General features: G+C 38.4%; 1 protein-coding gene across 3 annotated transcripts; it reads left to right on the forward strand.

Annotated features, from left to right (window-relative positions):
* Nucleotides 1-463: 463 nt before the first annotated feature.
* ptk2ba (protein tyrosine kinase 2 beta, a) lies at nucleotides 464-27,540 on the forward strand. 3 transcript variants are annotated; one of them, XM_017699980.1, is made up of 31 exons: nucleotides 464-579; nucleotides 6,582-6,803; nucleotides 7,541-7,719; nucleotides 7,813-7,900; nucleotides 8,018-8,097; nucleotides 8,233-8,295; nucleotides 8,414-8,468; nucleotides 8,573-8,713; nucleotides 9,519-9,593; nucleotides 9,936-10,037; nucleotides 10,335-10,452; nucleotides 11,727-11,766; nucleotides 11,864-11,904; nucleotides 11,988-12,032; nucleotides 12,109-12,206; nucleotides 13,604-13,685; nucleotides 13,763-13,863; nucleotides 14,372-14,487; nucleotides 15,878-15,978; nucleotides 16,161-16,250; nucleotides 16,498-16,702; nucleotides 16,950-17,043; nucleotides 17,147-17,209; nucleotides 19,838-19,957; nucleotides 20,282-20,431; nucleotides 20,628-20,663; nucleotides 20,785-20,809; nucleotides 21,533-21,579; nucleotides 21,932-22,066; nucleotides 22,229-22,309; nucleotides 25,962-27,540. In XM_017699980.1, exons 2-31 carry the CDS (start codon nucleotides 6,612-6,614, stop codon nucleotides 26,187-26,189), a joined length of 2,991 nt encoding a protein of 996 aa, XP_017555469.1. In that variant the 5' UTR covers nucleotides 464-579; nucleotides 6,582-6,611; the 3' UTR covers nucleotides 26,190-27,540. The 3 variants fall into 3 exon arrangements, with proteins under 3 accessions (XP_017555469.1, XP_017555470.1, XP_017555471.1); XM_017699981.1 differs by having other exon boundaries at nucleotides 12,112-12,206; XM_017699982.1 differs by lacking the exon at nucleotides 19,838-19,957.
* Nucleotides 27,541-27,708: the final 168 nt, after the last annotated feature.

Here is a 27,708-nt window from a genome sequence, read left to right on the forward strand (position 1 = left end):
AGTGTATTAATTTAATCAAACACAATTATGAACCAAGGTGAAAACCCATTCAGAATAAATGGGTTCCAGGAAGACAATCATGTATAGGGCTGTGTTTCCCAGACAAGGATCAAGTCTCATCTTGGTCTAAACTGCAGTGCCAGTGGTGATTCACCATTGAAAAGTCTTTTTAGCCTAAGGTTAGGCTTAAACTCTGTCTAGGAAACCAGGCCAGTGGTCTTCATATGTTAAGCACAACTGCTACTCACTCAGCAAAAGGCAAATTAAGGGATAGCAGATTAAGGTAAAGTGAGGTAAGTTAAAGTAAGGGAAGCTGAGGTGAGGTGAGGTAAAGTAAGGTAAGTGGAGCTACCCTTTATGAGCTATGAAGCAGCAGTGAAGTGTGTGGAGTAAGAGCAGCTACACACCCTGAAACGACATAGAAAATCAGGAAGCTGAGAGGAAGGGGGCGGGGCCTAAACACTCCGCTACCTTCCTCAGCTCATACTCGAAGCGGGCAGCAACCTGCGCTTTGGTAGAAAACAAGAAAAAAAACAAGAGGACGAAGAAGAAGTCTGTTAGCAGGGCCGCTTTAAACAGGTTGGTCATTCGCCTCATATACGTTTATTTTGTGTGGTAAATTAGAATTGCCATTAATTGTTTAGATGCTGTACAACCTGCCTGTAGTTACACAGGAAGTTATGAGCCAGGCGATAAACTGTAAACTCTCATGTGCTCTCCGTCTAACTGTCCTCGTACACTCACACAGACAGCCCGCGTTCACTCTCACATCACTGCAGCTTTATTATCCATCCAGACGAGCAGAAGCACAATTTTGTGTAATAGAAGGAGGAAATTGGATGAGTCGAAGGGCGTTCATAAGACGTTTTTTTACGCAGGTGACGTGTGTCATTCATCCTCAGTATGTAGGCTGTTAGTGAATCTAATTCTGGCACTCTTCTGTGGGGATTTTGTGAACAAGAAAAGACGCTCAACTGCTACTTGGCACGTTTTACTTTGTGTATTTGTATCTGTATATTAGGCTACTCCTCCTCGAATAAGGATTCAGCCATAAACAGGGATGTACAGTATCGGAACGCAGGTACTCAGCTGATGTAGCTCCTTGTTTGGAAACTTTGTACGCTGGACAAGTCTACTAAATGATTTATGTATTCACTTTAAAGATTTATTGAGCTTGACTTTTGTTGTTTACGAGGTTTGGGCAGTGAACTCATAGACCTAAATATTGATTGTCATTAAGCTGGTTAACTGAATGTAAACATTCAAATGCACTCATTATTTTCACTTTCACATGTAAATTTGAGGAAACATCAGGCTTCTGCAGGTATTGTAATGCTTTAACAGCAGATCTGGTGGTGCTTGACTCACTGTTATGATCATGTTATATTAGAGGAGGGCAAAAATGTAGTAGTGTACTTTCACAACACACGATATGCATCACAATATTCAGTTTTTCTGAGATGTGTTAAATTGGACCAGACAGAAAAGCTCCAGTAGTGCTACATTATAAAATATCATTAAAAGTGTGAGCACAATGGGCCTAATTCTCCAACTGTTCTCAAGAAGAAATTTCTTCTTAAACCCCCTTACGCAGTTTTCGTGAAGATTCTGACATTCACCAGTGTTTTCTTATTTGTGTTTTGTTCTTAGGGAAGACACAAGGGCACAAAGGTGCGAACATTTCTACAGTTTTAGAACATATGAATCTGACGTAGACTTTTTGTAAGGATCATTTTCAAGAACAAATTTAAGAAAAAACCTTGGAAGATATTGGTGAATGAGGCCAGTTTTTTACTCAGAATTTCATATACTGCATACACACCTTTACACCTTTAATGACAACATCCACTGTAAGCTCATAAGAGTATGTTGTGACCTCAATTTTCACAGTAACGGTAAATACTTTTGTATTGTCCAAACCAATATTACATCAAGTTATTTATGCTTTTATTTACACTGCGCTTGTGTGCCTCATCTAGTGGTGGTGATAGTTCAGGTCATATAGTTTCTCAGCTAGGCATGAACTGTTCTGAGTATGTTATATATGACATATAAGGCAACACTCTATTTCTTTATTCTGATAGGAATCAAAGAATCCTAGTTGCTGTTTCTGAAGTTGCTTGTTTTCTAAACTTTCTTTTCTGACTGCAAGCTAGAAAAAGTGACTTGATTAGTAAGTCAAGTTCAACAAAAGTTGTGTTGAGAAATGTGTTGGCTCTGGAAAATGGCCTTAATTTGAAAAACATCCATTTAATTGTGCGGAAATTCTTTTCAGAATTTAATTAAGGTAAAGAATGATTTTTTTGACTTTGGCATCTGATGACTGAATCGCCCAACATGACGGTGCTCTTACCGTACAGGTGACTCACTGTAGAGGTGTTCATACTCAATACAACTCACTCACAGTAGACTGTACAACCAGATGGAAATAAAATGGTCAGTGACCATTGACAACTCTGTCCAAATTATTCCTTTAACTATGCTTACTCTGTATAGCACCTATAAGCTTTGCCGAATCAGGAGGTGAAATGTGGTATTCGAGAGTGGTTTGATAATATTCTAATGGTAACATAGGAAAACATAACTGTGTAAAATTAAAAAAAAAATGCTTCAGTTTCACAACCATGAATGGAAAACTCCGTGGCTGCTCACTCTCTCTCTCTCTCTCTTTTCTCTCTTTCTCTCTGTCACGCTCTCTCTTTCACGCTCTCTCTTAACACTCTCTGATGCCATTTACTCATCATTTATCATATCATTAATATATGCTGCTAATATATGTCATTAATGAATGATTAGATGATATTTAGGCCTAAATAAGTTGATATTGTGGAGCTGAGACAGCACAGAAATAACAGATGATATTTTTCTCAAAGCTTATATTGATATACATCGTGTGAGTGTAGAAACAATTACACATTTCAATATGGCAAGGGTCTGATACTAAAATGACTTTTAGTGTTTGAGATGCAATTATAGTTCTGTTGAAATTGACATTTTAAAAAGCACATTGAAAAAAAGCTTTTTATCTTTAGTTGAAAGCTTTTCACCCAATACCTTTAAATTTGAAAGAGATTACCAGGTTTTGTCCCTTATACCTTGCATCGAATGTTGACTCTGAACCAAGCAATGCAATTGAGCAGTACGGACCCCATCAAATTAAAGACCAGCCTTTTCACTTTTGTTAATCTACAGCTTAACACATGAAATGCAGCAAGATTTCTTAGTTTCAATGGGAAATCATTAAGTAAAAAACATTTCTTGTGGAAATGTTCTATTCAGTTCTATTGTCTTTGCTTTTTTCTTTGTTCATGTTACCTCTAGGTGATATCATTAGGAGAAATTTTATCAATTTTCATAGCTATATCGGAAACACACAATTGTACATTTCCTTCTCCTTGTGATTCTCTCTCTCAGTGGATGTCACAAAATGTTCTACAACTCAATCATGAAAAAAGTTGAAATACTGATCTTTGGTACTAAAATTCAGAGAAAAATGCTTCATAAGAAGTTTGGTTCTTTAGCTTCGTATACCAAACAACTTGTACAAAATGTGTGCATCCTAACAAAAACAAAAAAGAGATCATATCACTCCTGTTTTGAAAGAACTGCACTGACTACTGGCTGCTATTTTAAAGTTCTGCTAATAAATTATTAAGCTCTTAATGACCCTAAAGCACCAGCTTACATCACAGAGTGTCTGTTTATGCTCCAACCTGTGATCTTAGATCTGCAGATACTGGCCTTTTTGCAAATCGCTGCTGTCAGAAGAAAACCTTATATCTCCATTTTTCAGTTTTTGACATAATTTGAAAATACCCATAGTCCTATATATTGCCTGTAAATTTCATGATGAATGGACCAAAAGATATGACCTAAAATTGCTTGGAAAAAAGTCTGGTCCCACATGTTTTTTCCTTGTCCTGTAAATTACCAGTTTGGAGATACAAGGTTTTGATCCAACAACAGTGAAATACTTTCCATGAAATATCATGGAGAGGAATCTTTTAGATACTGTGCTTCAAACTGTCAAACTCAATTCCACCTTTTATTAGACAGTCAAGCTCAAATAGATTTTTTTACCTTTTGACATCGAATCCAGCATTTCCTGCCGTACTAGCCGTTGTCAGATAACGTTTCCACAGCTTTCTGAGGAATTACATTTTAACGTTGTGGGAACCAAAGCATAACTGTGTTTGTTGGGTACATAATACATGTAACAGTGATACAAAAAACATAACAGTATTCCATTACAGTCACAGAAAAAAGACAGTAATCAGATTATAGTTATAAAAACATGATTTCCAGCACGATTACAGTCAAATGCAAACTTGTCACCTTTTGTGGAGAAGGGGAGCAGAGCTACCGCCAGAAGAGAATTCTGAAGAATCGCCCTCACGGTTCAAGTGTTTTATTCAGACAATCTATATAAATTTTAGTAAGTATTTTTTTATTGGCAGAACTGAGATTGTTTGCATTTTCCCATAATATCTGAGTCAGTCGTTACTTCTGATTTTCAATATTCTTTTCCAGATTCTACAGCAGCGGACTGATCTGATCTCAGAGTAAACTCTTTATTCTTGTTACTACATGAAATTCCACAGTTAAACCAATAAATCAAACTTTTGATAATCTTAACCTGACAGCTTTTAATTAATAATCCAAAATGTGAGAGGATGTGAGTGAAGTCTCATGAGTGGCAAAGTTAATTTTATTTTCACATGTATGATTTCTTTCTTTAATTGGGTCCTATTAATAAGTGCAAAATATTAATATCTGTAAATTTACGTTGTTTATAAGCATGATAATCTGCTCCCTCTTAGTTTTTGGGTAAAAATGATGCCTTTTTAAACTTGTGGTACATGCTGATTTCTATGAACTGCTCAACCCTGTATATTGATCCACCTGATTTGGCCATTTCTCTAAATGTGAGATCAGTGACTGTGTCTGTGAGACACAATGTTTAAGTCATGTGTAAAATAGGATTCTGTTTCAGTTTTTGTGTTTGGTGTGTGTTAAGCAACATTCTTGTTAAAAAGCCTTGTTGAAATTATTTTTCTTTTTTATTTATTTAATTATACCTTTTTAATGAAAGAGGTGAGGAAGAGGGTGTAGGCAGGATGGAGTGGGTGGAGACGGATGTCAGGGCTGATGTGTGACAGAAGGATAGCAACAAGAGTGAAAGGAAAGGTTTACAAGACAGTAGTGCGTCCTGCTATGATAAATCAGGAGGCTGAGCTGGAGGTGGCAGAGATGAAGATGCTGAGATTTTCGTTGGGAGTGACAAGGATGGACAAGATTAGAAATTAGCAGATCAGAGGGACAGTGAAGGTGGAGCAGTTTGGAGATAAAGCCAGAGAGGCCAGGTGGACATGTGTTGAGGAGGAATAGTGGATATATTGGGCTAAGAATGTTGGAGATGGAGCTGCCGGGTAAAAGGAGAAGAGGTAGACCTCAGAGAAGGTTTATGGATGTAGTGAAGGTGGACATGGAGATGGTTGGTGTGAAAGTAGAGGAGGCAGTGGATAGGGCAAGATGGAGGCAGATGATCCGCTGTGGCGACCCCTAAAGGGAGCAGCCAAAAGAAGAAGAATACCTTTTTAATGAAAGAGAAAGAATCCAAAATTAATGGAAAGTAATCATATCATGTTCGTATAATTTAGTAATCTTTTGGATTATTTTACAATTGCATATTTAAGAGGTAATTGTAAGCTTTTATGGAGCACATTTTTAAAGTAACCCTCCCAATACTACTGATAAGATCAACAATGATATGACATCTCTATAAGTTTATATTAAACTTTGTTTTTCCTTTGACACTGCTGACCTTGAGGTACTCCCACTGCAGGCTGCTGGATCAGAACATTATTTGAATGAAATTTAAAAAAGTTGTTGTTTTCTTCTTTAGGCTTAAATGTAAACTGTCATGTAAAAAAGCTTGTATTTCCATTTTTGACACTTTGTACTTTTTTGCACAGTTTGAAGACTCCAGGAACCCTTTGCATTGTGTTAAAACTCATTATTAATGGACCAACACAAAATCTTTTTTTACATTCACTTTCATTACAGATTAAGAGTATTATTTTTCCCTTTACCTGTAAAGTTACCAATTTGTAGATAGAGATAGAGATTTTGTTCCAAGTGAGACGAAATGCTCTGTCTTAATCTCATGGGAGGAAATTCTGCATCCAGTACTGGTAGGATGTGCTTCCGCAGTTGGTCATGTGCTGACATGTTGGAATATCAGGAGCCTCAGTAAGCCTGTTAATGGCCTGAATTTTGTAATGCAAGAGTTCTGTCTGTGATGCAAGACTTCTATTCACCTCTCAGTAGTGCAGTGCCACTTGAATTCACTTTTGAGCTCTTAGCAGAGCAGTGCCACTCCCTCAAGCATTTTGTGTTAAAGCTGTGAAACGTCTGGTTGCCTCTGTGATACCATCGCTGCTGTTTCTTCTTCTAGTGACCCATTACTTTCAGTTCTTGGTTTACCTATTAGGTTCACAGAGAGATACAGCATCTCAGAAAGGGCAGACGTTGAAATTTATTTGCTAGTCTTAAAATGATGGCCATGCTCTTCACTGCAGGCTTAATGCTGCGATGAGGAGGCCCCTGTCATGACAGCTTATGTGGAGATGTCTGGGAAATCACCACCTGCTGGTCCACAGCAGGTGTTAAGACGTCACTCTGAAGTACCCGGTGAGGATGCGGGCACAGTGAAGATCCTCAAAGTGTGCTTCATTAGCAACAGCTCCAACCTAGGAAAAAACTTTAAGCTTGTAAAATGTGACAGCTCATGGGAAATCAGGGTGAGTTTTGCTCTGCTTTATATTCCACTGTATTTGACTTTGAATGATGTCTGTAAATGGCTGTACACATATTCAGGGGTGGTGATAGGGAAAGAGAGGGTGGACAGTTATTAAGCAGATCGCCAACAATGAAAACACTCTCCCTTTAAAGGCAAAGTGGGATATAAGAGACATGCTAGTAAAGACAATGTTCCAGCATGTTGGAGGTGTTGAAGAGCCATTCCATTAATGTATGGTTAATCATTATTACATCAGAGAAAATTAATTACTCAAAAAACAATAATGACTCATCACATGAGGAGCAAAACAAGCTAAATTAGAAATGTAGCTGGCTAAATTAGAATACTGCAGAACACAACAAATAACAAATTAAACTGTTTGTAACGCAGGAATGCCCCCTTTAACTTGTGCATATTGTTGCTGTCCAAAAAATAACCCCACAGGTATCTCCGTTGTTTTTGTTTGTTTGAGCGCAGCAGCTGCCGTTTACTTTGTGTGAAATTTTTATGATGTTTGGACAAATAAAAATGCCCCAAAATGGCTTAAAATAAAAATCTCTTTACATTACCCTACATTGAAAGTACTGATAGTTTTTGCCTTCTCCTGTAATGTTACCATTTTGGAGACGCTTGTTTTTCTTTGGGCAACGACATTATTGTTCGTTTCATTGCACAGGGTGGCTAAAATGAGCAAATTATGTGGAAGTTTAATTTAAATATAACATTGTTACTCTGCAGGCCATTATTCAGTCTATCTTGGAAAGTGGACGGCTTGGTCCAAACATCAAGTTCCCTGGCTGCTATGGATTGCGGCTGAAACACCTCAAATCAGATGAAGTGCACTGGCTCCACCCTAATTTGACGGTGGGTGAGATGGAGAAGAAGTATGAGCACCAGCATGTTGAGGCAGAGTGGAGGTATAATGTTCTTGGTCTTTCCTAATACTGTTCCTTTGCTGCTTTTTGTCCATCCTTTTTTCTAAGTTTAGTGCATCCTTAAAAAATGAACAGGTATGACCTGAGAATCCGATATATCCCTGCTGATTTCTTGGAGAAGTTAAATGAAGACCGAACCACCATGCTGTATTTCTACCAGCAGGTTAGTGTGGAACCTAAGAAACCTAAGAAACATCTGGAGTGTAAGAGGAGAGTTTGCATGAGTAAAAATGTATTATTATTACTATTGTTTTTTATTATTTCAATTGGTATCACACAGGTTCGCAGCGACTACATGCAGCACTGTGCCAGTAAAGTTAGTGATGGGATGGCCTTACAGTTGGGCTGCCTGGAGATCAGGTATCAACATACTGTGTTTTCATTCTACTGCAAGGTACATTATTATTTCCTTTGTACTACAGGTAACTAATTTTTTTTAATGTCACTTTTTTCACAATTTTTACATGCCATTCACAAACACATATCATCCAACAGGAGATTTTATAAAGATATGAATGCCAGTGGATTGGATAAAAAATCGAATTTCGAATTTTTGGAGTAAGTAATACTGGAAAACACTTGATACCTCTGTCAGTGCTCATATTTCATAAGTAACATGTAAAGACACATATCAAGAAACCAACACAATGAAATCTGGCCATTTTCTTCTTCTCAGGAAAGATGTGGGCCTTGAGTTGTTCTTTCCCCAAGAGCTAATCAACAGCATGAAGGTACACTGTTCTTTTTAACAGATTAATTGATTTTATTTTGGATACTTCTCTCTTTGGATTAATTGATTCTTAAATGATAATGTTAGTTTTGTTCTGGGCTGCAGCCAAAGCAACTCAGGAAATTGATCCAGCAAACATTCCAGCAGTACTCATCTCTAAAGGAGGAGCAGTGCATTATGAAGTTTTTTAAGACTTTCTCAGTCTTCTCCAGTTTTGATGAGGAAGTTTACCCGTGTGAGCTGGTGGTGAGTCCTCATCATTACTGTTTGTTTATTTCTTTACACATCTATTATTTTAAATGACAGCCATGGCCCAGAGATCCCTGAGTTTACCTTTCTAGGCTAACAAGTACACAAATGACCAAATGGGAATGAATAGCAGAACCACTTTTGGTTTCCTAAAGCTCTCTTCATTCTAAAATTTCTTAATAAGATGAATAAGATATGTAAATAAAATGTGCATGTTTGAATATAATATAAAGTCCCCGGACTTCCTGCACTTTACCCCCACTGTCCTCCGTGGGGCTGCTCTGCTGGTGATGCTGTGCTGCTCCCAGACTGGGTATAGTGAGGCAGCAAAATAATACATGTTCCTTGTAGGAACAGTAAAGTTTGTAACATCCATACCCAAACATCCATCCAACATCCATAAACCTTTATTTTTCAAGAATTACTGGCCATGATGTTTAAGGTTGTTTTGAATGGTTTGTTTTGTGATCCATTCTGCATAGCAGTGTTAAAATATGCTCTTAGCAAAAATGGTAACAAAAATGAGTGCTGAAAAGGTTCTTTGACTTTTTACCAATAGCTGAGCCCATCTTGGTGCTATACAAAACCATTTTTAAAAGATTTGTTTACAACAGGTTTTCATAGAGAAGAAATTAATGGATTCAAGTAATTTAAGTGCCTTTAGAAAGGAAAGAAACCCTTGAGGAAACATGTTTTTAAGGGTGTAGCTTATCAGATCATCATTGTACAGCATTAAATGCTGATTTTAAGCATGTAAGCGTACGTTATAAATGCTGTGTCATTTATTTTCATCTGTGTGCAGCAAGGATGGAGTTTGGCTGTAGACCTCGTAATTGGCCCAAAAGGCATTTGTCAGCGCACTGACAAAAATTCAGTGGTAAGTGTTACATTCAGCTTCATAACTAACCATTCATCTCACCAACTTAGACGCCTCATTTGGACTAGTGCGAAGATGCTTGGGTGAAACTAAGTGTTAAAAAGTTTTTTTTTTAGATCAACAGACGTTTTGTTTAGCTCATGTTAACACAATGGAAAATGTTGCCTTACGGAGCTTTACTTTTCAAAATCACACCTTTTAACTTCCTGTTACTCATGTGTACTGCTGTCTTTATTGCAACTTTATTCCTGTTTAAAATTGTAAAAAATGTTTAATTTAAAGTGAATTGCATTTTGTTTCACTTAGTGCTCCATTAATCAGGCACTCTCTACTTTACCATAGCCTGTCTGCCTAGCTGTTTTCTCACAAGTTCAAAGCATCAAATGCTCCCTTCAGAATGATGGAAATGGTCTGTTACATGTGGACATTAAAGGAGCTAAACAGGTGAGATTGACAATCATAGAGATTGTTACACTTCAGTATTTGATCTCTTAGCCAATGGTGCTTTGGGGCAGTTTCCTGGGCAGTATTTATTTAGTGCTAGCACAGTTGATGCAAGATTAAATAAAACATTTCAGACACATTTTGACTTTGTATTACTTTGGAATCCTAAACAAAGATTTTTAAGTTTACATCCACACGTACATGGTTTATGAATCCAAACACACCCCTGTAGTAGTTTTTTAAAGTTTTTTTAAATTTAATTTTAGTAATACTTGGTTAATTATGTTAAACCTACAGCCTTTGACAGTCAACACAGCCTCATTAGCAACTGCAGAGAACATGGCGGACTTGATCGATGGTTATTGTCGTTTAGAAAGTGGAAAGGACGTCTCTTTGTTGGTGAGACCAAATAAAGGTAAGTTTTTTCTTTTTTAAATGTTTTAGTATGTTTACAGTCCCACTGAACATGGACATACAGTACTGTGCAAAAGTTTTAGGCATCTCAGCAAATTTTCAGTTTACCTCAGCAGTTTACCTCAGCAGTGAGTTTATCACAATATACATTACAATAAAGTCATATTCATAATTCAAATAACCATAAAAACAATAAAAAATAACAATAATTTCTTGGGTCCGTATTTTTCCTTGACACCTTCACAGCCACCACAGAGACTCTTTAATATCATCAATTACATCATGAGCACAATTTACTGAACCACTGATTGGTCAAACCAGGAGTTGCTTTTTAACTACATATAACACTGGGCTTCCTCGAGGACAGGTTCGAAAATGGTTTAACAAACACACTAATATCCATATATATATATATATATATATATATATATATATATATATATATATATGTATAAATATACATAACATTATTAATTAATATTCTATAAATTTTGTTTATTCAAATATTAACACTTCTCAGCAAATAAACACATACTACACAAATAAATAGATTTTGAAAATGTGTCTAGGGTGCCTAAGACTTTCGCACAGCACTGTAAGTACATTGAAAAAAGTGTTAAACCAAATTTTCTTGGCACGTGGCATAACTATTAGAGCTGGGACAGAGCTGCTGATGCTGTTTCCGTTTCAATCATCTGAACAAAACACGTTGGTCAGGCTACCAAATGTACGTGCAGTCATGTATTATGGTCTTGAGTGATGGTATTTCTAACAAAATCAGTCCTACTCTCTGCAATTAACCCGGTTGATTGGTTGATTCCACTGTCAGTTCTTAATTATGTTTGGGGTTAATCTGACATGTTAGAGCTACAGTTCATCTCCTGAAGTCCTAATTAATGGAAGAGATAGCTTGTCTAAAAAAAATGAAAACCATGAAACAAGAGTATTACTGCAATTCAGCAAGCATGATGTGATTACATTAAAGTTTAAAAATGACAGATTTTTATTTCACAGAAAGCCCTGAGGGTTCCCCTTTGTGTGTTCAAATGTGATAATTATCATAGCATAATTTCCTTTTTACCAGTTTACTTTTGATAATAATTGTGACTTTATTTGTATGGAAATGATGTACACATTTCAGTCCAGTCAATGACTTTTTAGTGTAGCTTTATCTATGGCACACTCTTGCCCTTTCTTGACAGTAGGTAACTGAAACACATGATTTTGACATTGATTGTGTTCTGTTAATTCATGTGCTATGTTGTCACTTCCCAGATAAAGAAGCTAGAATTTCTCTACCTCCACTTCCCAAAAGGTGAGAAATTATTTAAAGTCAAAAGTGGTTTATGTGCACCTTTTATGATGTCCATGGTTTATGTTTTTTTGACATATATTTAATGTCTGTTTTTTAGTAAAAGTAAAGAAGGCTCCTCTTCCTGCAGTATGAGGATGAGTATGTCAGTCTTTTGTCCCAATCTGAAAATGAAGATATGAATATTTACTGAAGATTGACGAACATATTTCTTGCTCTTATAGACTCAGATATCTACGCAGAGATACCAGATGAAAAGCCAGACGCAAGTAAGTGTTAGTTTGGAAAAATCACATAAATCCTCTTTGAACAGTTCAAAAAAACATATTTATCCTCATTCTACAGCAGACAGGTACAGCCTTTCCCAAGATGACATCGTCCTTGGCCGGATCCTGGGCGAAGGCTTCTTTGGAGAGGTTCATGAAGGTGTTTACAAAAGCAAGGTACATAATTCATGGGCTTGAATTGAGTCTGTATTTTCACTTTCACTTGAAGGTTATAATAATAATTAAGTTTCAATTAAAGGTTATTAAATTGACAGGTTATTCATTTCAAAAACACATACATACACAAGCTCGTCAACGGTCTTAGTTCTGTGCATCAAAGTGCTTATTTTCACATTGACTCCAAAAACAGATACCAAATGGCAGTAACATAATGTTGTTACTGCAAGTTATATTCACAGTGATTCTTTTACTTTACTTATACATTATAGTGTAAAAGTCAGACACTACCCTTCATTTCCAGTAATGTAAGCAAAAAACGCTACTAAGTACAGGTTATTCACTTTTCAGAGATATTTATTTGGAGATTACATTCAAAATAATTAACTTGCATAAGGAAAAGTCAAAACTGGAGTTCAGAACATAAAAAGAGAAATGGAACTACTATCAACCATGCAAGACGTGGTAGACCAACAATATTGTCACCATCAAATAAATGTGTCTGTAATTCTCTGTTACTATGTTTTCTGCTTTTTTTCCTGACACGTAAAAGGAATAAATAATCATTTTTACTTAACTAAGTAAAAATAATCATAAATGCTAATAATCTTATTTGCCTTTTCACCTTTACACTGTAAAATTTTTTTGCTCATTGAATTCTAATGCTTATTATTTACTTATTAAATTGGAAACAATGGTTGAGTTATTTTTAAGCTAGAGGAGTGAGGAATGGAAGCCTGAACCTGTCGGCAGCTCCTGGCCATTTAAAGGAAAGCTTTAATCACAACTGCATAGGTGTCCTGAAATAGGTCTACCTGCACACTTCTGGGGGGGAGTGTAGAATGGTAGAAGATGTGAATGTAACCTGAAATGTCTTTTTCTTCAGTGGTCAGACTAAGACTTGTAGTTTCTTTGAAATAACACTCAATGTACTTTTCAGGTTTGCTTCAACTTCTTTACTGAAGCAGCCTGTCATGCATGGGAGAATCTTTCTTGCCACACAGACACAGAGAAATTCACACAGGCTCAGTGCAGGAATTTTATGCAAATAGAAAAACGTCTTCAGGGCTATTCTTGATTTAAAAGACGTTACTGTGAACGTCAGAGATGTAGCACGTATGAGGATGTCATGAAGATACATGTCAGTTTTTTTGCATTATAGATTTCAACAATAATTCAACATTTTGCCAACTTTTTAAAAATGTTTAACATAGATTTAGTAATGCTGCTCTGATAGTACCTTACAAATACAACTTAGTGTTTACCATGTGTGTATATTAATGTTGCAGTAAATTAACTGTACAACTGACAATAAATCAGCATACATGTTCATAATCATGCACCTTGCATGATCATCAATATGAGACTGAATTACTAAATGTTGTGTTGTAATACAGACAGGTGAAAGAGTGAGTGTTGCAGTGAAGACATGCAAGGACTGCGCAGCTGATGTCAAAGAAAAGTTCATGAGCGAGGCTGGTAAGACCTTTTTCATTCTGCCATTATAAAGATTACACACTGTTATAGGCTATAAGTTTCACACTGTTTTATATCAGTAATCATGAAGAAGCTTGACCATCCTCATATTGTGCGACTGATTGGAATTATTGAGAAGGATCCAGTGTGGATTGTAATGGAGCTTTACCAGCATGGAGAGGTAAGAGACTGTTAATACTGAAAAGTTAAATAAGCTTATTTAAATAATTAACATTTACTGGAAACTTAATTGTGCAATACTGTGCAAAAGTCAGAGACCACCCTTCATGCATTTAATTCCCGGTCAAAACAGGTGCTAACATTTTGTCTGCACCCACAAAGTTCAGTCTTAGAAGTTGTTTTATTTTAACAAGAGTGGAGCTTGATTTTCTCTTCTCTGTCAAAGATGAAGGCTTTAAGTACGGTTTATCTTTTAATGAACTTTTCATTATGCATAGAAAATATATCTGATCTCCTCACTACTACTGGTTGTTGTGACTGGAAGGGAAATCATTGAAGACTGCTCTCTGACGTTTGCACAGTACTTTATAATAATGTTATAATGTTATAACCTCCAAACCATCTCATGTTTCAGAATGAAAAATTTGCTTGTGACTCATTTAGGCAACTGTTCATGACTCATTTAGGTACTGCTCCCAACTCAACTTTTTCCTGCATGTTGTCTGTAGCTAGGACATTACCTGATCGAGAACCAGCACAAACTGACCAACGTTACGCTCATCCTGTACAGTCTACAGATCTGCAAAGCCCTTGCATATCTGGAGGGTGTGAATATGGTACACAGGTGAGAAGTGATTACTCATATGTACTAATTAAATGGATCTGCATGCAGCATGGGATGTATATATAGACAGCTAGGACATAGATTTTCAGACCCTATTAGATGCTTGCTGACGTAGGTTGTATTGCGGTTTTCTTGTATGCATGTGTTGTGTGGTAGGCAAATGCAAAAAAAAAAAAAAAACCTTGTTTGGCCTCCTTTTTGTGGGTTAAAGTTGCAGTCAGAGGAAGTATGACTGGAAAGTTTAGTTTTGTGGGTCTGACAATCTTCCTTTATGGTCATTTCAGCCCAGTGTTAGTGTGATTGATTGTAGCTAGACTGTAATCCTACAGTGTTAAGGAGAATCTGGAATCAAAATGGATTAGTTTGTTAGTTCATGTGGCTGATTATATTACGTATTATATTATTATATCATTATATTATTTAAAACATCAACTTCTTGTTTTCTCTTTTATCAAAGTATCATGATGTTTGTCTACTCCTAAATATCTCATGTCAGTGTGGAAGTAGGGGTGGAGCTTTTCAGCATGCCATGTTTCTGCTAGTTGGGTTTTAATTCTTCACTTGCAGTTTATTAACAGTTTTTTTTTTTTTGTAACATATTTTTACCTTAAACATTACATTTGAATGCATTTTACATATGTTGTTATTCCAACAGTGTTTTTTGTTTTTTGTTAAGTAGCTTTATCTGAAATATTATAATAAAGCATTTTTTATTGCCAGCTCTGCAATCTACATAGGGTGCTATTACTGCATATATCTATCCCAAATCCTCCCTACATAGTGATTTTTCATTTAAGAACTAATTGACATTTTGTAGCAGTAAAATCCAGTGCAGAAAGCTGATACAATGAGAAATTAAAACCAATATTTTTCCACCTTTTTTTGAGTAAACATTGTACACAGCAAAATAACAATATAAGTCACAATATAATCTGGCTTTGTGTTTGAGTATTATACATACAATGTCTCTTTATATGTCTTTTAAGGCTAACATAAGCTACAGTCTACATTTATGCTATAAAACTGTAACTTATGTTTTAATGGACATTTACTTTTGTATACAAAAGTTTGCACACCCTGGTCAAATTACATGTGTTGATTTTCTAAGTGATAATAAGTTAACATATCCTTTACAGTGAACATACTTCTGCAGATGTTCACAATTACTATTTAATTGCTGAATTTAACATTATAAGACAAAAATAATGACACATTTTAGGTTTTATGTTTTATTTTTTTGAATATGTTAAATTCAGCAAATAAAAGAAAAGTGCAGGAAAAAACCTTTGCGTGCCACTGCGAAGAGACTTTAAAAGCCTGTCAGACTATGAACAGAGGCCTATGAACAGTATCTGTGAAACAAAAGTTTCTTCTGTTTTTGTGGTTTTAGAGATATTGCCGTAAGAAATGTGTTGGTTGCTAAACCAGACTGTGTAAAGCTGGGTGACTTCGGCTTATCCAGATACATAGAAGAAGAAGAATACTACAAAGGCAAGTTATAATAACTGCTTTTTTACAGTTCACTGCAGCCATATTGTACACTTTATTACATTAGAATCTGAAATTGAGAACAGTTCATTTTTCCTAATGTAAAAGTGCATTGTGATTCACTAAATTATGATCACCTGAAATTATGACTCACCAAATAAAAAATGTTCATTCTCTTTCCGAAGCCTCTGTGAGTCGATTGCCTATCAAATGGATGGCTCCGGAGTCCATCAATTTCCGACGATTTACCTCAGCTAGTGATGTCTGGATGTTTGGTTAGTGACTTCAGCTGTAAACATTGTAACGTGACACTAAACTAAGATTGGTATCATATTTGAGATTTATTGACCCTTTCGGTTAAATTAGGTTTCCTTCACTGACTATTGGGTATTTCTCAGAGAAATCATGAGTGTGAGCAAACTCAGAGATTATGAAGCACTGTTTTATATGATGTTATGTGGTGGCTAAGCCATTTTTAAAAGCATTAGGTGAGGTGTTGTTGTGGATCTCTTTTGTGACCAGCTGTGTGTTTGTGGGAGATCATGAGTCGGGGTCAACAGCCTTTCTTCTGGCTGGAAAACAAGGATGTCATCAACCAGCTGGAGCAGGGCATGCGGCTGCCTAAACCTGAGCTGTGTCCTCCCACACTGTACTCGCTCATGACACGCTGCTGGACCTACGACCCCAGTGAGAGACCTCGCTTCACCACGCTGGTGTGCAATCTCAGGTATGCCTTATTATCTTTGCTGGGCTACACTGAGAAAAGGAATGTATTAATTTTACTTGATTTAACTGTACATCTTTTTCAGATGAATGACTATGTTACATGAACTTAAGTATAGCCAAAGCACGTAAACTGAAAGATATTTTGTTGATGTAATATATTTTATTCATGTGCAAAAAATGCTCATTATTTAGTGCAGTGAATGTTGCCATGACAAGCATAGACACTCATTAATCTGTGTGTTTGGCAGCGATGTTCACAAAATAGAACAGGAGCAGGAAGTGGAGCAACAGAGGGACAGAGCACGGACTATAAGGACATCTTTCGCTGAGCCTCCACCCAAAGTACATTTCTACATTTTTGTTCCTTGTGACTCTCAGCTACTTCTGTTTAGAGGAAAGGACATGGTTAACCTTTCTGGTTTTTGTGCTCTTGTTTTCAAAATAGCCATCAAGACAGAGACAGTTACCCACAAATTTTAACACTACTGGCCCAGGGCTACAGATTCAGGTATACTACTTTGTTGCGTATTCTCCTCGCTTCTGTTTGATAGTACTTTCTTTTATATGGGCAGCATTTATACTTTGGATTTTAGACTCCCACAATAATGCACATTCATACAGGAGTCATTTTTCTGTTGGATGAACCATTATGTAGACCACATGTGTCAGGGTCCAGTCCTTGTGAGCCAAAACACTGCAGACTTTATTAATTCCAGAAACACTAACATTAGAATAATAATAATGATAACACATAAAACAATCCATTCTGATTTAACATGTGTAAGCAAAGTGTAACGGGGAGCGAGGAGGCGGACGCACGTGCTGAGATAAGCGAGATTTTTTAAGGGCAAATCCAAAATCAGGGTTGAGACAGTCAAGGGTCATAGAGCCAACATGGATAGATCGGGGGGGCAGACATGACATGAACCAGAATGCAACAGAACAAGCAGAATAGAACAAACAGAACATCCTACACAGCATATAACAGTACAAATCAAACAAAGACCAGCACTAGACTAATGAAAACATAGGGCTTAAATACAAGAGGGGTAACAAGGCTTCACAAGACACAGGTGGAAATGCAGGTGATAATAATCAGGGGAGGAGTCACCAAAACAAGGGGCCAGACTAGGAAACCAAAACAAATCCACATGGAAGATCAAAACACCACACAAGCACATGGACAGGACTGGGAGGAGCCAATCGTGACACAAAGCCGTTTTCGAGTCTAGTATGTACAATCACTATTCAATACCTATTTTATTTAATCAGTTAATTGAATTATATCAGAGGCTGCAGTGAGACATCAGGAATCATGCCTGTGTTCTTATAATTGTAAAAACTTCACAGCCAAACAACACATTACTGTATTTTTGTTTACTTGTAGGACACATTCCTTGAGAGCAAAAACTCATTCAAGACATAACAATACCAAATAAACATGCATATTACATTGTCATTTTTCATTAATTAAAAGTATTTTTGTGTGGTGGCCCATAAGATCCTAGTTATGCCACTGCAGTGAAGTACACTAACATTCCAGTTTGCAATCACCTTACAAAAAGTTTAACGACACTGTTTTACTGTTCACTGTATATTTGAAATATTTCCATATATTGGTCTGCTTAGATTTGGCCATTCCACTTAAGGTATGATCAGTGACTGTTTCTGCAAGACACGCTATTTAAGTCACCTATAATCTATAATTCTGTTTCATAAAACAGTGCATTTTTTGTGTTTGCCATGTGTTAAGTTACATTTGTTGAAATGATTTTTTATCTTTGATTTATTTAATTATACATGTTTAATTAAAGACAGGTAATCCAAAAGTAACAAAAAGTAATCAGATTGTTAGTTTAATATAGTAATCCTTGGAATTAGACTACAGTTTCATTTTTAACAGGTAAACAGTAACAAAGTACATTTTTCAACTAACCCTCGCAACCCTGTTAGCCAGAAATGAACAGAATACAACTTGGCAAACAAGGTGGGCTGTGAAATGTTTTACAAGCTGACTGGAACAAAACAACATTCAGATTAATCTGAAAGCAATGAAAAAGTATTGAAACTGAAATTGCAACAGGTAAGTGGTCTGTAAAACAAAAGCCGACTACTTAATTGGCAGAAGGAAATATGCCATTCAAAGTACATCCAAATATTAAATGCTAATATTAAAGTACATTTGATACAATGTTCTTGGTTTCTTTGCATTTTTTCTTTATTTTGCAGAACAAAAGCAGTAGAACACTTGAGGTTGCATGTTATCATGTGTTATTTGAGATAACACACTCCTTCTCGAGTTCGATTGCTTAAATAGCATTAATATGACATTCAAAACCTAAATGGCATTGTATTGGCAGACTTGGCAGAAAACATTGTTGCCAGCTGAATTCAAAATGTTAATGGCAGTTAAACTATAGTAAAACTAAAACACTGCACCACTGCAGAAATAATCCTAATAGCTACACATATGTTTGTGACATACATCTTACACTGTACAGGTCACTCTATCAGCATTTCCTGTGTGGTTTATGTCTGCTGAGCACCGCACGTCTTTATGTAGTCTATGCGTATGTGTCTGTGCATGCATGCATGTATGTGTTTAGTGTGTTCACACCACAGAAACAGACAGAATTTAATTCAACCTGTATATCTTTGTATGCAAATGTTTTGGCCCACCTGGTTAAATTACATGTTTTGTTGATTTTCTGAGTGAAAATAAATTACATCCTCTAGAGAGAACACACCTCTGCACCTTTAAATGCACAGTTACTGTTTATTTGCAGAAAATAAGACATGGGTGAAAGAAATATAACACAAAATGTCTTTCCAATATGCTAGACCCAGCAATACATTTGAAAGTGTGCGCAAACATTGGCAGACCAATGCAAAATTTAGGTGTGTTCCCTGTGTTAAAACTTTTAAAGGGTGGGGTGTTCAAACTTTTGCACATGACTGTATTTAAATGAATATGTGTTAGACAAGTCAAATGAAAATGAAAACTTGATTAAATTAATTTGTGTTATGTGTTATTTAAATATGTAAATGTTGACAGTGTCTTCTTCTGTTTGTGTGGTCTGTTTACGGTGTGGTTTGGCTGGTTTGTGTGTTTATGCTTCTGCTGCCGACTTTTCAGCTCCCCCAGAATCTCTGTGCTAGTACACCTGCCCTTGCGTGGCCACCAGGTTTCACATCAACTCATATCTCCAGTGGCACGTTGACCCTGCCTCTGTCTCCGCGACGCGGCAGCATGGGGGTAAGAGTCATGTCTGTCTACACAGCAAAACGACAGCCTGAGTGTATGAGCACAGACCCACTATGTATTTCCCTCACACAAAACCTTTTGTACAAAAATAAAAAGTTTTGTCCGAGCGAAGTGTCACTTTCAAGCTGGCTCCACTTTGTGCCTGTGTTTCTGACAGTGATTTTCAGTAGCCTATTTTTCAGATTTCTTCTCTTCATCAAATGCAAATCAAAGACTTCTGCCACCTTTAATGCATGACTCAGGTGAAACCCACTCCCTTTTGTGCTTTAATGGGGTTGCAGTGTTATGTCCACATGTCTTTTGCTTTTTAACAAGGAAAGGGACCGTATAGTTGAACCAGTCAACAAAGAGGACGCTCAGCGGCTGTGGGAGCTGGAAAAATTGTCCATTCAGGACACTCTGAGGAAGCAGAAAATGGAGATGATGGAGGACAACCAGTGGCTGGAGAAAGAGGAGAAACTGCTGGTGAGTGAAACCACATTGTAGAGTCTGCTGTAGTGCCTCCCCCTGCTAAACACAAGGCAGATCAGTATAAATGGGTCTGTACAATTTATACAGACTGCTGAAGTGTAACGCCGATGTCCATGTCCATTTTTCCATTAATTCCCTATAATTACAATGTCAGTAAAACTTCATTCGGATGTCTGATGTCTTTTCTTAGGATCCAATGGTTCCAGATGATGCAAAATTAAAAACGGTAATGTTTTAGCATTGCTCAGCTATTGTTTTAAATTCCTAATCACAAAAATGACTGATGTTCAAATTGGTCATTGCTAATTTCCTTTAATGCCTTTTTTCTCTTTGTGCATTTGTTTTAGGTGTCTGAAAAGGAGACAGACTATAGTAAGTTTGTACACACCTTTAAAGTGTGATAGAAGATCTACAATACTGAGAAAATCAAAGATCACCCTTTTATTTAAATGTAATTTTCAGTCAAATTAGCCAATAGGTAAACATTATTCCTGTCAAAAGCAAAAAAACATATTATCTCTGTCCAAAATAACAAAATGTATAACCATTTTTGTCAACTTTTATATTTCTACATCATTCAAACATTGTATGAAAATTTCATGAAGAATGGACAAATAGAAATGCTGCAAAATACCTCTTTACATTAATGTAGACAAAAAATTAAGAAGCTTTTTGCCTTCTCCTGTAAAGTTACTAGTTCACACATTATGTAAAAATAAGTATAGTATATTATAGAAGTATAATTATACATTCTATTTAATAACAGTATTTAATTTCTCCACTCTACTTTTACTTTTCCCCACTTTACTTTTGTGCACTGTACTGCCGCTTCCATTCTTCTATCATTCCAAACAGCATCATTGCTCATCAGCCATAGCAGTACATGTACACAGCTACGATTGGTAGCTGACAACCGACAACTCAACTGTGTAGTTGCTGTGATATCAGTTTAAATACATATTTCAGCAACATGTAGTAATTTAACTATTTCCAAAATCAGCTAATGACGAGTTAACTTCATCTGTCGAGAATTTTCCCTAACACCGCTGAATTTCTGTTCCACCTGGACTCACAGCATATCTCTCTTTCTCGCAGCTCAGTTTCGAGTTCCCCCAGGGAAGCCTCCCAGACTGACCGCGCAGGTAATTGCACTGTTAATCCAGCTAGCAGGGTGGACGGCAGCATCGCCTGCTGAGCCCTTTGAAGCTCTCCTTTGAAACTTTCCGAAGGAGCAGCTGGCAACAATCAAAGCAGCAGGGTTTTACATGAAGCTCTGTAACAACTGCTTGGTGAGCCTGAAGCTACAAGCCTGCTTCTTGACAACGGGAATGCATATAGAGTCTATATAGTGTGTTTACTAGCAAACTTTAGGTTGAGTTATGTGTCTTCCTAGCAGATGACCGAAAGGCTTTTGCTTTATGTATCCTTGTACTGAAGCTGACCCTTTCAAGCCTTTTCACTTGCACTAACTCTGAGTCTTCATGCATTTAACAGCCAGCTCCCACAGCAGAACTGGACCGCTCAGAGGATCAGGTTTACCACAATGTGATGGAGATGGTAAAAGTGGTGGTGCAGCTCAAGAATGATGTCAACACACTGCCACCCTCTGAGTATGTTGGTGTGGTGAAGGTAAGAACATTTTTCTTTGCAAAAACACAAATGGCTTGTAGGACTGATGTTCAACAGGGTGTTACAATACATTGTAATGGGAAGTTTTAAAATCCTAATGAAATAGTGTTGGTGACCAAACAGACTGCTGTTTGATGTAACTATTTCTTTCTCTGTCTCTAGGCTGTGGGACTGACTTTGCGTAATCTAATCCACAGCGTAGATGAAGTACTCCCAAGCTTGCACGAGTCAATCAGGACCGAGGTAACATATAGCAGAAATCAATTAAAGCATTAAATATGAAGCAATGGTTTGCCCAAAATCAGATTTGCAATTTTTCCCTTATTACAGATGGATACACTTTTAAAAAATAATGCAAAAGCAATGTTATAGCAGACCCCTTTTAGTTTCACTAAAGAAAACCATCCTGTTCACTGGCTGGTTCTTCAAAGAACCGTGCTACATGTGTGAGTGCAAAGAACCTTTTAAAGTTGAACTCATTTTGAACGATTTTATTGATTTACTGATTTATAAGTTTGATTATATTAATAAAATTATCAGATGAGTTAATTTATATTACATAGACAGAGTCTGCTGAAAGAGGTTAAAGAACATCATAATGCAAAGGTCCTCTACTAATTAAAGGTTTTCACTAGAACCATATATCAAGACAAGAATTTTTTTTCAACTATTATTTTTAAAGTCAGTGTGAATTAAAAACTGTAGCTGTACCAATAACAGTGAAACTGAATAAATTGTATCTCTGAGCTAGCTGAGCATTTCTCAATGCTAGGAGGTATGGGGGAAGGTGATTATTGAAGATTGGAAGGTGAAGATTAGTAATATTGTTTTCCTGCTTGGTGATATAATAAAAAATCAGATGTTTTTGAGCTGTGCACTATGCTTAATCAAACATTATGGAAAGAAACAAGAATTTTGTCTTTTTAATGGTGTCATAACAAATCGTGTTTAATATGACCAGGTACATTAATTAACAAGGTAAAAAAGGTCCATTTTGATTTCAGGTTGACTTTTAAAGTAGAGCAATTAAGCCAAGAGATTGTTTAAGCCAAGATATATAATTTTTGGCCCTTCCTGGATCGGGGCCTTGTCGTGGTGGAAGGGCTTGTGTGGTCTAGGTATCTTCAGAGCTAACTTGTTGGGATCAGTATGCTCCTGGTAGGGTCTCGCAGGGTGAACAGGTCTGGAGTGAAGACCCAGACTAATGCAATCCAAAAACCCACCATGAAAAATGGGCACAGAAAATCGTGTACCCTGCCTGGGAGTGGGTCACCGGAACCTACCCCTGGAGCCAGGCCTGGGGGAAGTGTCCCTTGGCGAGCGCCTGGTGGCTGGGCAGCCCACATGTAGCATGTGCCCCAACGATGATGGCTGAGAGAGCCGGCAGAAAGGCAGGGCCTGAGCACTCAGCGGCAACACACTTCGGCAAGGATGCTGGGGAGAGAGCTGCATGTGTGGAGGGGGCGGAGCGCAAAGCCTGAGCTCCCCCGACAGATGTGAATCATGGGAGTGACAGCGGGAGGAGGAGGACGATGCTGGTGCCTTACCACTAGAGGCACCAGATGATGGAATGAGTCCCGGAGGTGGAGCAGTGAGCTCTCGTTCCCTCTCGGTTCTGGTGCTGCCCTTAATGACCCAGCCAGGCTCAGCCTGAAGAGGCAACATGGGGAGACCATGTGGGCCCACCACCCGCAAGGTCCGGCATGGGGGAGCTGTGGGGGAGACGATCGGTTAAAGAGAGGTGCTGAGCTATCAACTGATCACCATCTGGTGGTGAGTTGGATCAGATGGCAGGGAAGACTGATGGTCATACCCGGTAGGCCCCAGCAAATAGTGAGGGTGTGCTGGGAACGACTGTCAGAGGCCCCTGTTCGGAATGATTTTAACTCCCACCTCAGAGAGAGCTTTTCTCATGTCCCAGGGGAGGTAGGGGACATGGAGTCTGAATGGACCCTGTTCAAAACCTCCAATGTGGAAGCTGCCAGGCGTAGCTGTGGCCAAAAGCTTGTGGCTGCCTGTCGGGACGGTAACTCCCGACTCAACAGATAGGTACCGACAGATGAAAAAGGTGGCAGTCGCAACGGTGGCAGAAGCAAAATCTAGGGTGTGGGAGGAGTTTGGTAAAGCCATGGAAAAAGACTTTCAGTCGGCTTCAAGGAGGTTCTGGACAACTGTCCGGTGACTCAGGAGTGGTCGGGGTGGCTGCGCCTAAGCTGTATTCAGCAGGGGTGGAGAAACTCTGACTTCAAGTGAGGATATTTTCGGTCGGTGGAAGGAGCACTTTGAAGAACTCTTTAATCCAGGAGACATGCCTCCTTCATGGGAGTCAGGGCCAGAGGCCTCTGGTGTGTCAAGCTCTTTTTCCCTGGTGGAGGTCACTGAGGTAGTTGGCAAGCTCTTCAGTGGCAAGGCACTGGGTGTGAATTAGATTCGTCCGGAGATGCTTAAGGCTTTGCATATTGTCTGGCTGTTGTGGCTGACACGCCTCTGCAATATTGCATGGACCTTAGGAACAGTACCCTTGGACTGGCAGACCAGGGTGGTGGTCCCCATTTTTAAAAAGGGGGACCGGAGGGTGTGTGCCAACTATCGAGGTATCACACTGCTCAGCCTCCCTGGGAAAGTCTATGCCAATGTGCTGGAAAGGAGACTTCAACCGATAGTTGAACCTCAGATTGAGGAGGAACAATGTGGATTCCGTCCTGGCCGTGGAACAATGGCTTTTCACAATCTCTTGGATTGTTGATGGGGCATGAGAGTTTGCCAACCCAGTCTACATGTGTTTTGTGGATTTGGAGTAGGCTTATGACCGTGTTCCCCGAAATATCTTATGGGAGGTACTCTGGGAGTATGGGGTACCGGGGCTACTACTCTGGGCTATTTGATCTCTGTACTCCCGGGGTGAGAGCTGTGTTCGTATACTTAGCATTAAGTTGGACCCTTTCACTGTTAGTGTTGGACTCTGGCAGGGTTGTGCCCTGTCTCCACACCTGTTCGTGATACTCATGGACAGGGTGTCAAGGTGTAGCCGAAGTCAGGAGGGCATTATGTGTGGAGGCTGGAGGGTGGCGTCTCTGCTATTTGCAGACAATGTTGTTCTTTTGGCTGGATCACATGGATGCCTCCAGCGCTCACTGGAGCAGTTTGCAGCTGAATGTGAAGCGGTTGGTATGCAGATCAGTACCTCCAAATCTGAGTCCATGGTATTAGCCCAGAAAAGGATGGCATGCTCACTCCAGGTAAGGGGAAAGGACTTGCCCCAGGTGGAAGAGTTTAAGTATCTCTTGTTCATGAGCAATGGGAAGAGGGATCGTGAGATCGGCCGCAGGCTGGAACAGGCAGCAGCAGTAATGCGGTCACTGTACCGGACTGTAGTGGTGAAGAGGGAGCTGAGCCATAAGGCAAAGCTCTCTGTTTACCGGTCGTTCTACATCCCGACCCTCACCTATGGTCATGAGCTGTGGGTAATGACTGAAAGAATGAGATTGCGAATACAAGCGGCGGGGTGGCGGGCTGCACTCTTCACAGGATGGCGGGTGGCACTCTATTCGATAGGGTGAGGAGCTCTGCCATCCGGGAGGAGCTCGGAGTAGATCTGCTACTCCTCTGCATTGAGAGGAGCCAGCTGAGGTGGTTCGGGCATCTGATTCAGATGCCCCCTGGACGCCTCCTGATGGGGGTGTACCAGGCATGGCCTACCGGGATAAGACCCCGGGGTCGTCCTAGGACCAGCTGGAGGGATTATATCTCCAAGTTGGCCTGGGAGCAGCTTGGGCTCCCTGGGAATGAGCTGGAGGAAGTTGCATGGGACAGGGTCATCTGTAAATTCATTGTGTAATTCAGTGGCATTCATTCAAATCAGTGAACACTCACTTTATCTTTGTTGCTATTTTAGATTGAAGGCACTCAGAAGCTGTTGAATAAGGACATGGCAGAGTTGATCAGCAAGATGCGGCTGGCCCAGCAGAACGCCATCACCTCTTTGAAAGATGAGTGCAAGAAGCAGATGCTGACAGCAGCTCATACTTTGGCCATGGACTCTAAGAACCTTCTGGATGCTGTGGACCAGGCCCGCGTTCGAGCCAATGTGGCCAAACCTAAACCTGCTTCTCCAGCAGAGTAATAGAGCTACATATGCCAGAGATTTAGAACAGGAGCTGCAGGCCTTTTTTGAATTGTTCGTGCTAGATAAAAAAGAGAAGCTTTTAGTTTGTGGAATAGTGCCTTTTATGATGCACAGGTACAGCCTTATTTATGTTTTGTTATGTTTATGTTTACTGATAGAAAGCTGTGCTTTCTTTACGGAATGTTTGATATATCGTTTTTTTTAGTTTTATTTGCAAACACAGACAACTGCTTGTAGGCATTTCACAAGTCTATATCTTCTGGACTGAGACTAATCTTTTCGTCTTTTATCACATTTCAAAAAGATATGTCATCTCTGTTGGCAAAAGACAGATGCCAGATTCACAGAAAAGTGTAGCATTTCTGTTCTTCAGTTTTATAGTTGTTATGAGACAGTATGACTGATTTTTCTCAAAAACAAAATCCTTCCATCTTCAAATGTCAGTGTTATTTATGTCTCTGTAATTGTAAGCTTGGTGTATTTGTATTTTTTTTATGTAATGCCCTGGTGGATAAGCTGTGATTTATATCATACAGAAAATAATTTTGAAATGATTCTGACCCTTGACAAATCTCTGATGGAAGCAGAGCATTTGCACTGTACTTCAACTATTTAGACAAACATCATTGCAGCACTGATAACCAGCAGGGGGAGTGTTACACAATAACTAGAGTCAATTCCGATATCGCTCCATCAAAGAATGGTTTGTTACTCTACTATGAAATGTTACAATAGAATTGTCAATTTATAAGTTCAAAGTTTTGGAGCATTTAGTGCCTATGCTCAGAAAACAGGTATTGTCCAGGTGAGTTTCAGAGCCTGAAGGAAAAAAAAAAAATATTAGAGTACCCGCAAAGGTACAACAGAAAAAGAGAAAGGGTCCCATTTGTATTGTGACTTTTTAAGTACAAAAATAAAATAAAAAGCCTGGTGTTCAGGCAGGGTGTGTGGAGTCAATACAACATAAATCAACACTATGTAAGATTTTTTTTTATCAAAATTGAAGCTTAATATCATTAGTGAATAATGCATTGGCACCTGTGCATTGCTGCATGTCACCCTTCCAGCTCGCTAGATGATGAAAATGTGATGGCAACATCAGATAATTCTGTTACATCATTCTCTGAACTTTGACTGAGTTTTCTTTGAATATTTTTCTATGTGCTCAGAATCACCAGATTCATCTGCTCAGGGAAGGGGTTAGAAGTGCAACCCACATTACAAAACCCCCAAATCATACATAGTGTAGTGTAATAGAAATATAACTGCAACTGAATTTTATGTTCCCTTTTTTATGTCCAGTGATTCTGTTTGCTGATTAAAGGTACTGAAAACCTTGAGCATGAGAGGTACTTGCTTGAAAGCTAAGTTTTTTATTTTATTAGCGTATAGCACAGTAGAAAATGACTTGCTGGAAAAAATCTGAAATGATTAATCAGTGGAATTAAACATCACATATATTGCTGATTAAATTACAGTAGCAGTCTTGGCATGATTTAGCCTTGGTGTGGAAGCC

This window comes from Pygocentrus nattereri, chromosome 10 (genome assembly GCF_015220715.1).
Source record: "Pygocentrus nattereri isolate fPygNat1 chromosome 10, fPygNat1.pri, whole genome shotgun sequence".
Taxonomy (NCBI): Eukaryota; Metazoa; Chordata; class Actinopteri; order Characiformes; family Serrasalmidae; genus Pygocentrus; species Pygocentrus nattereri.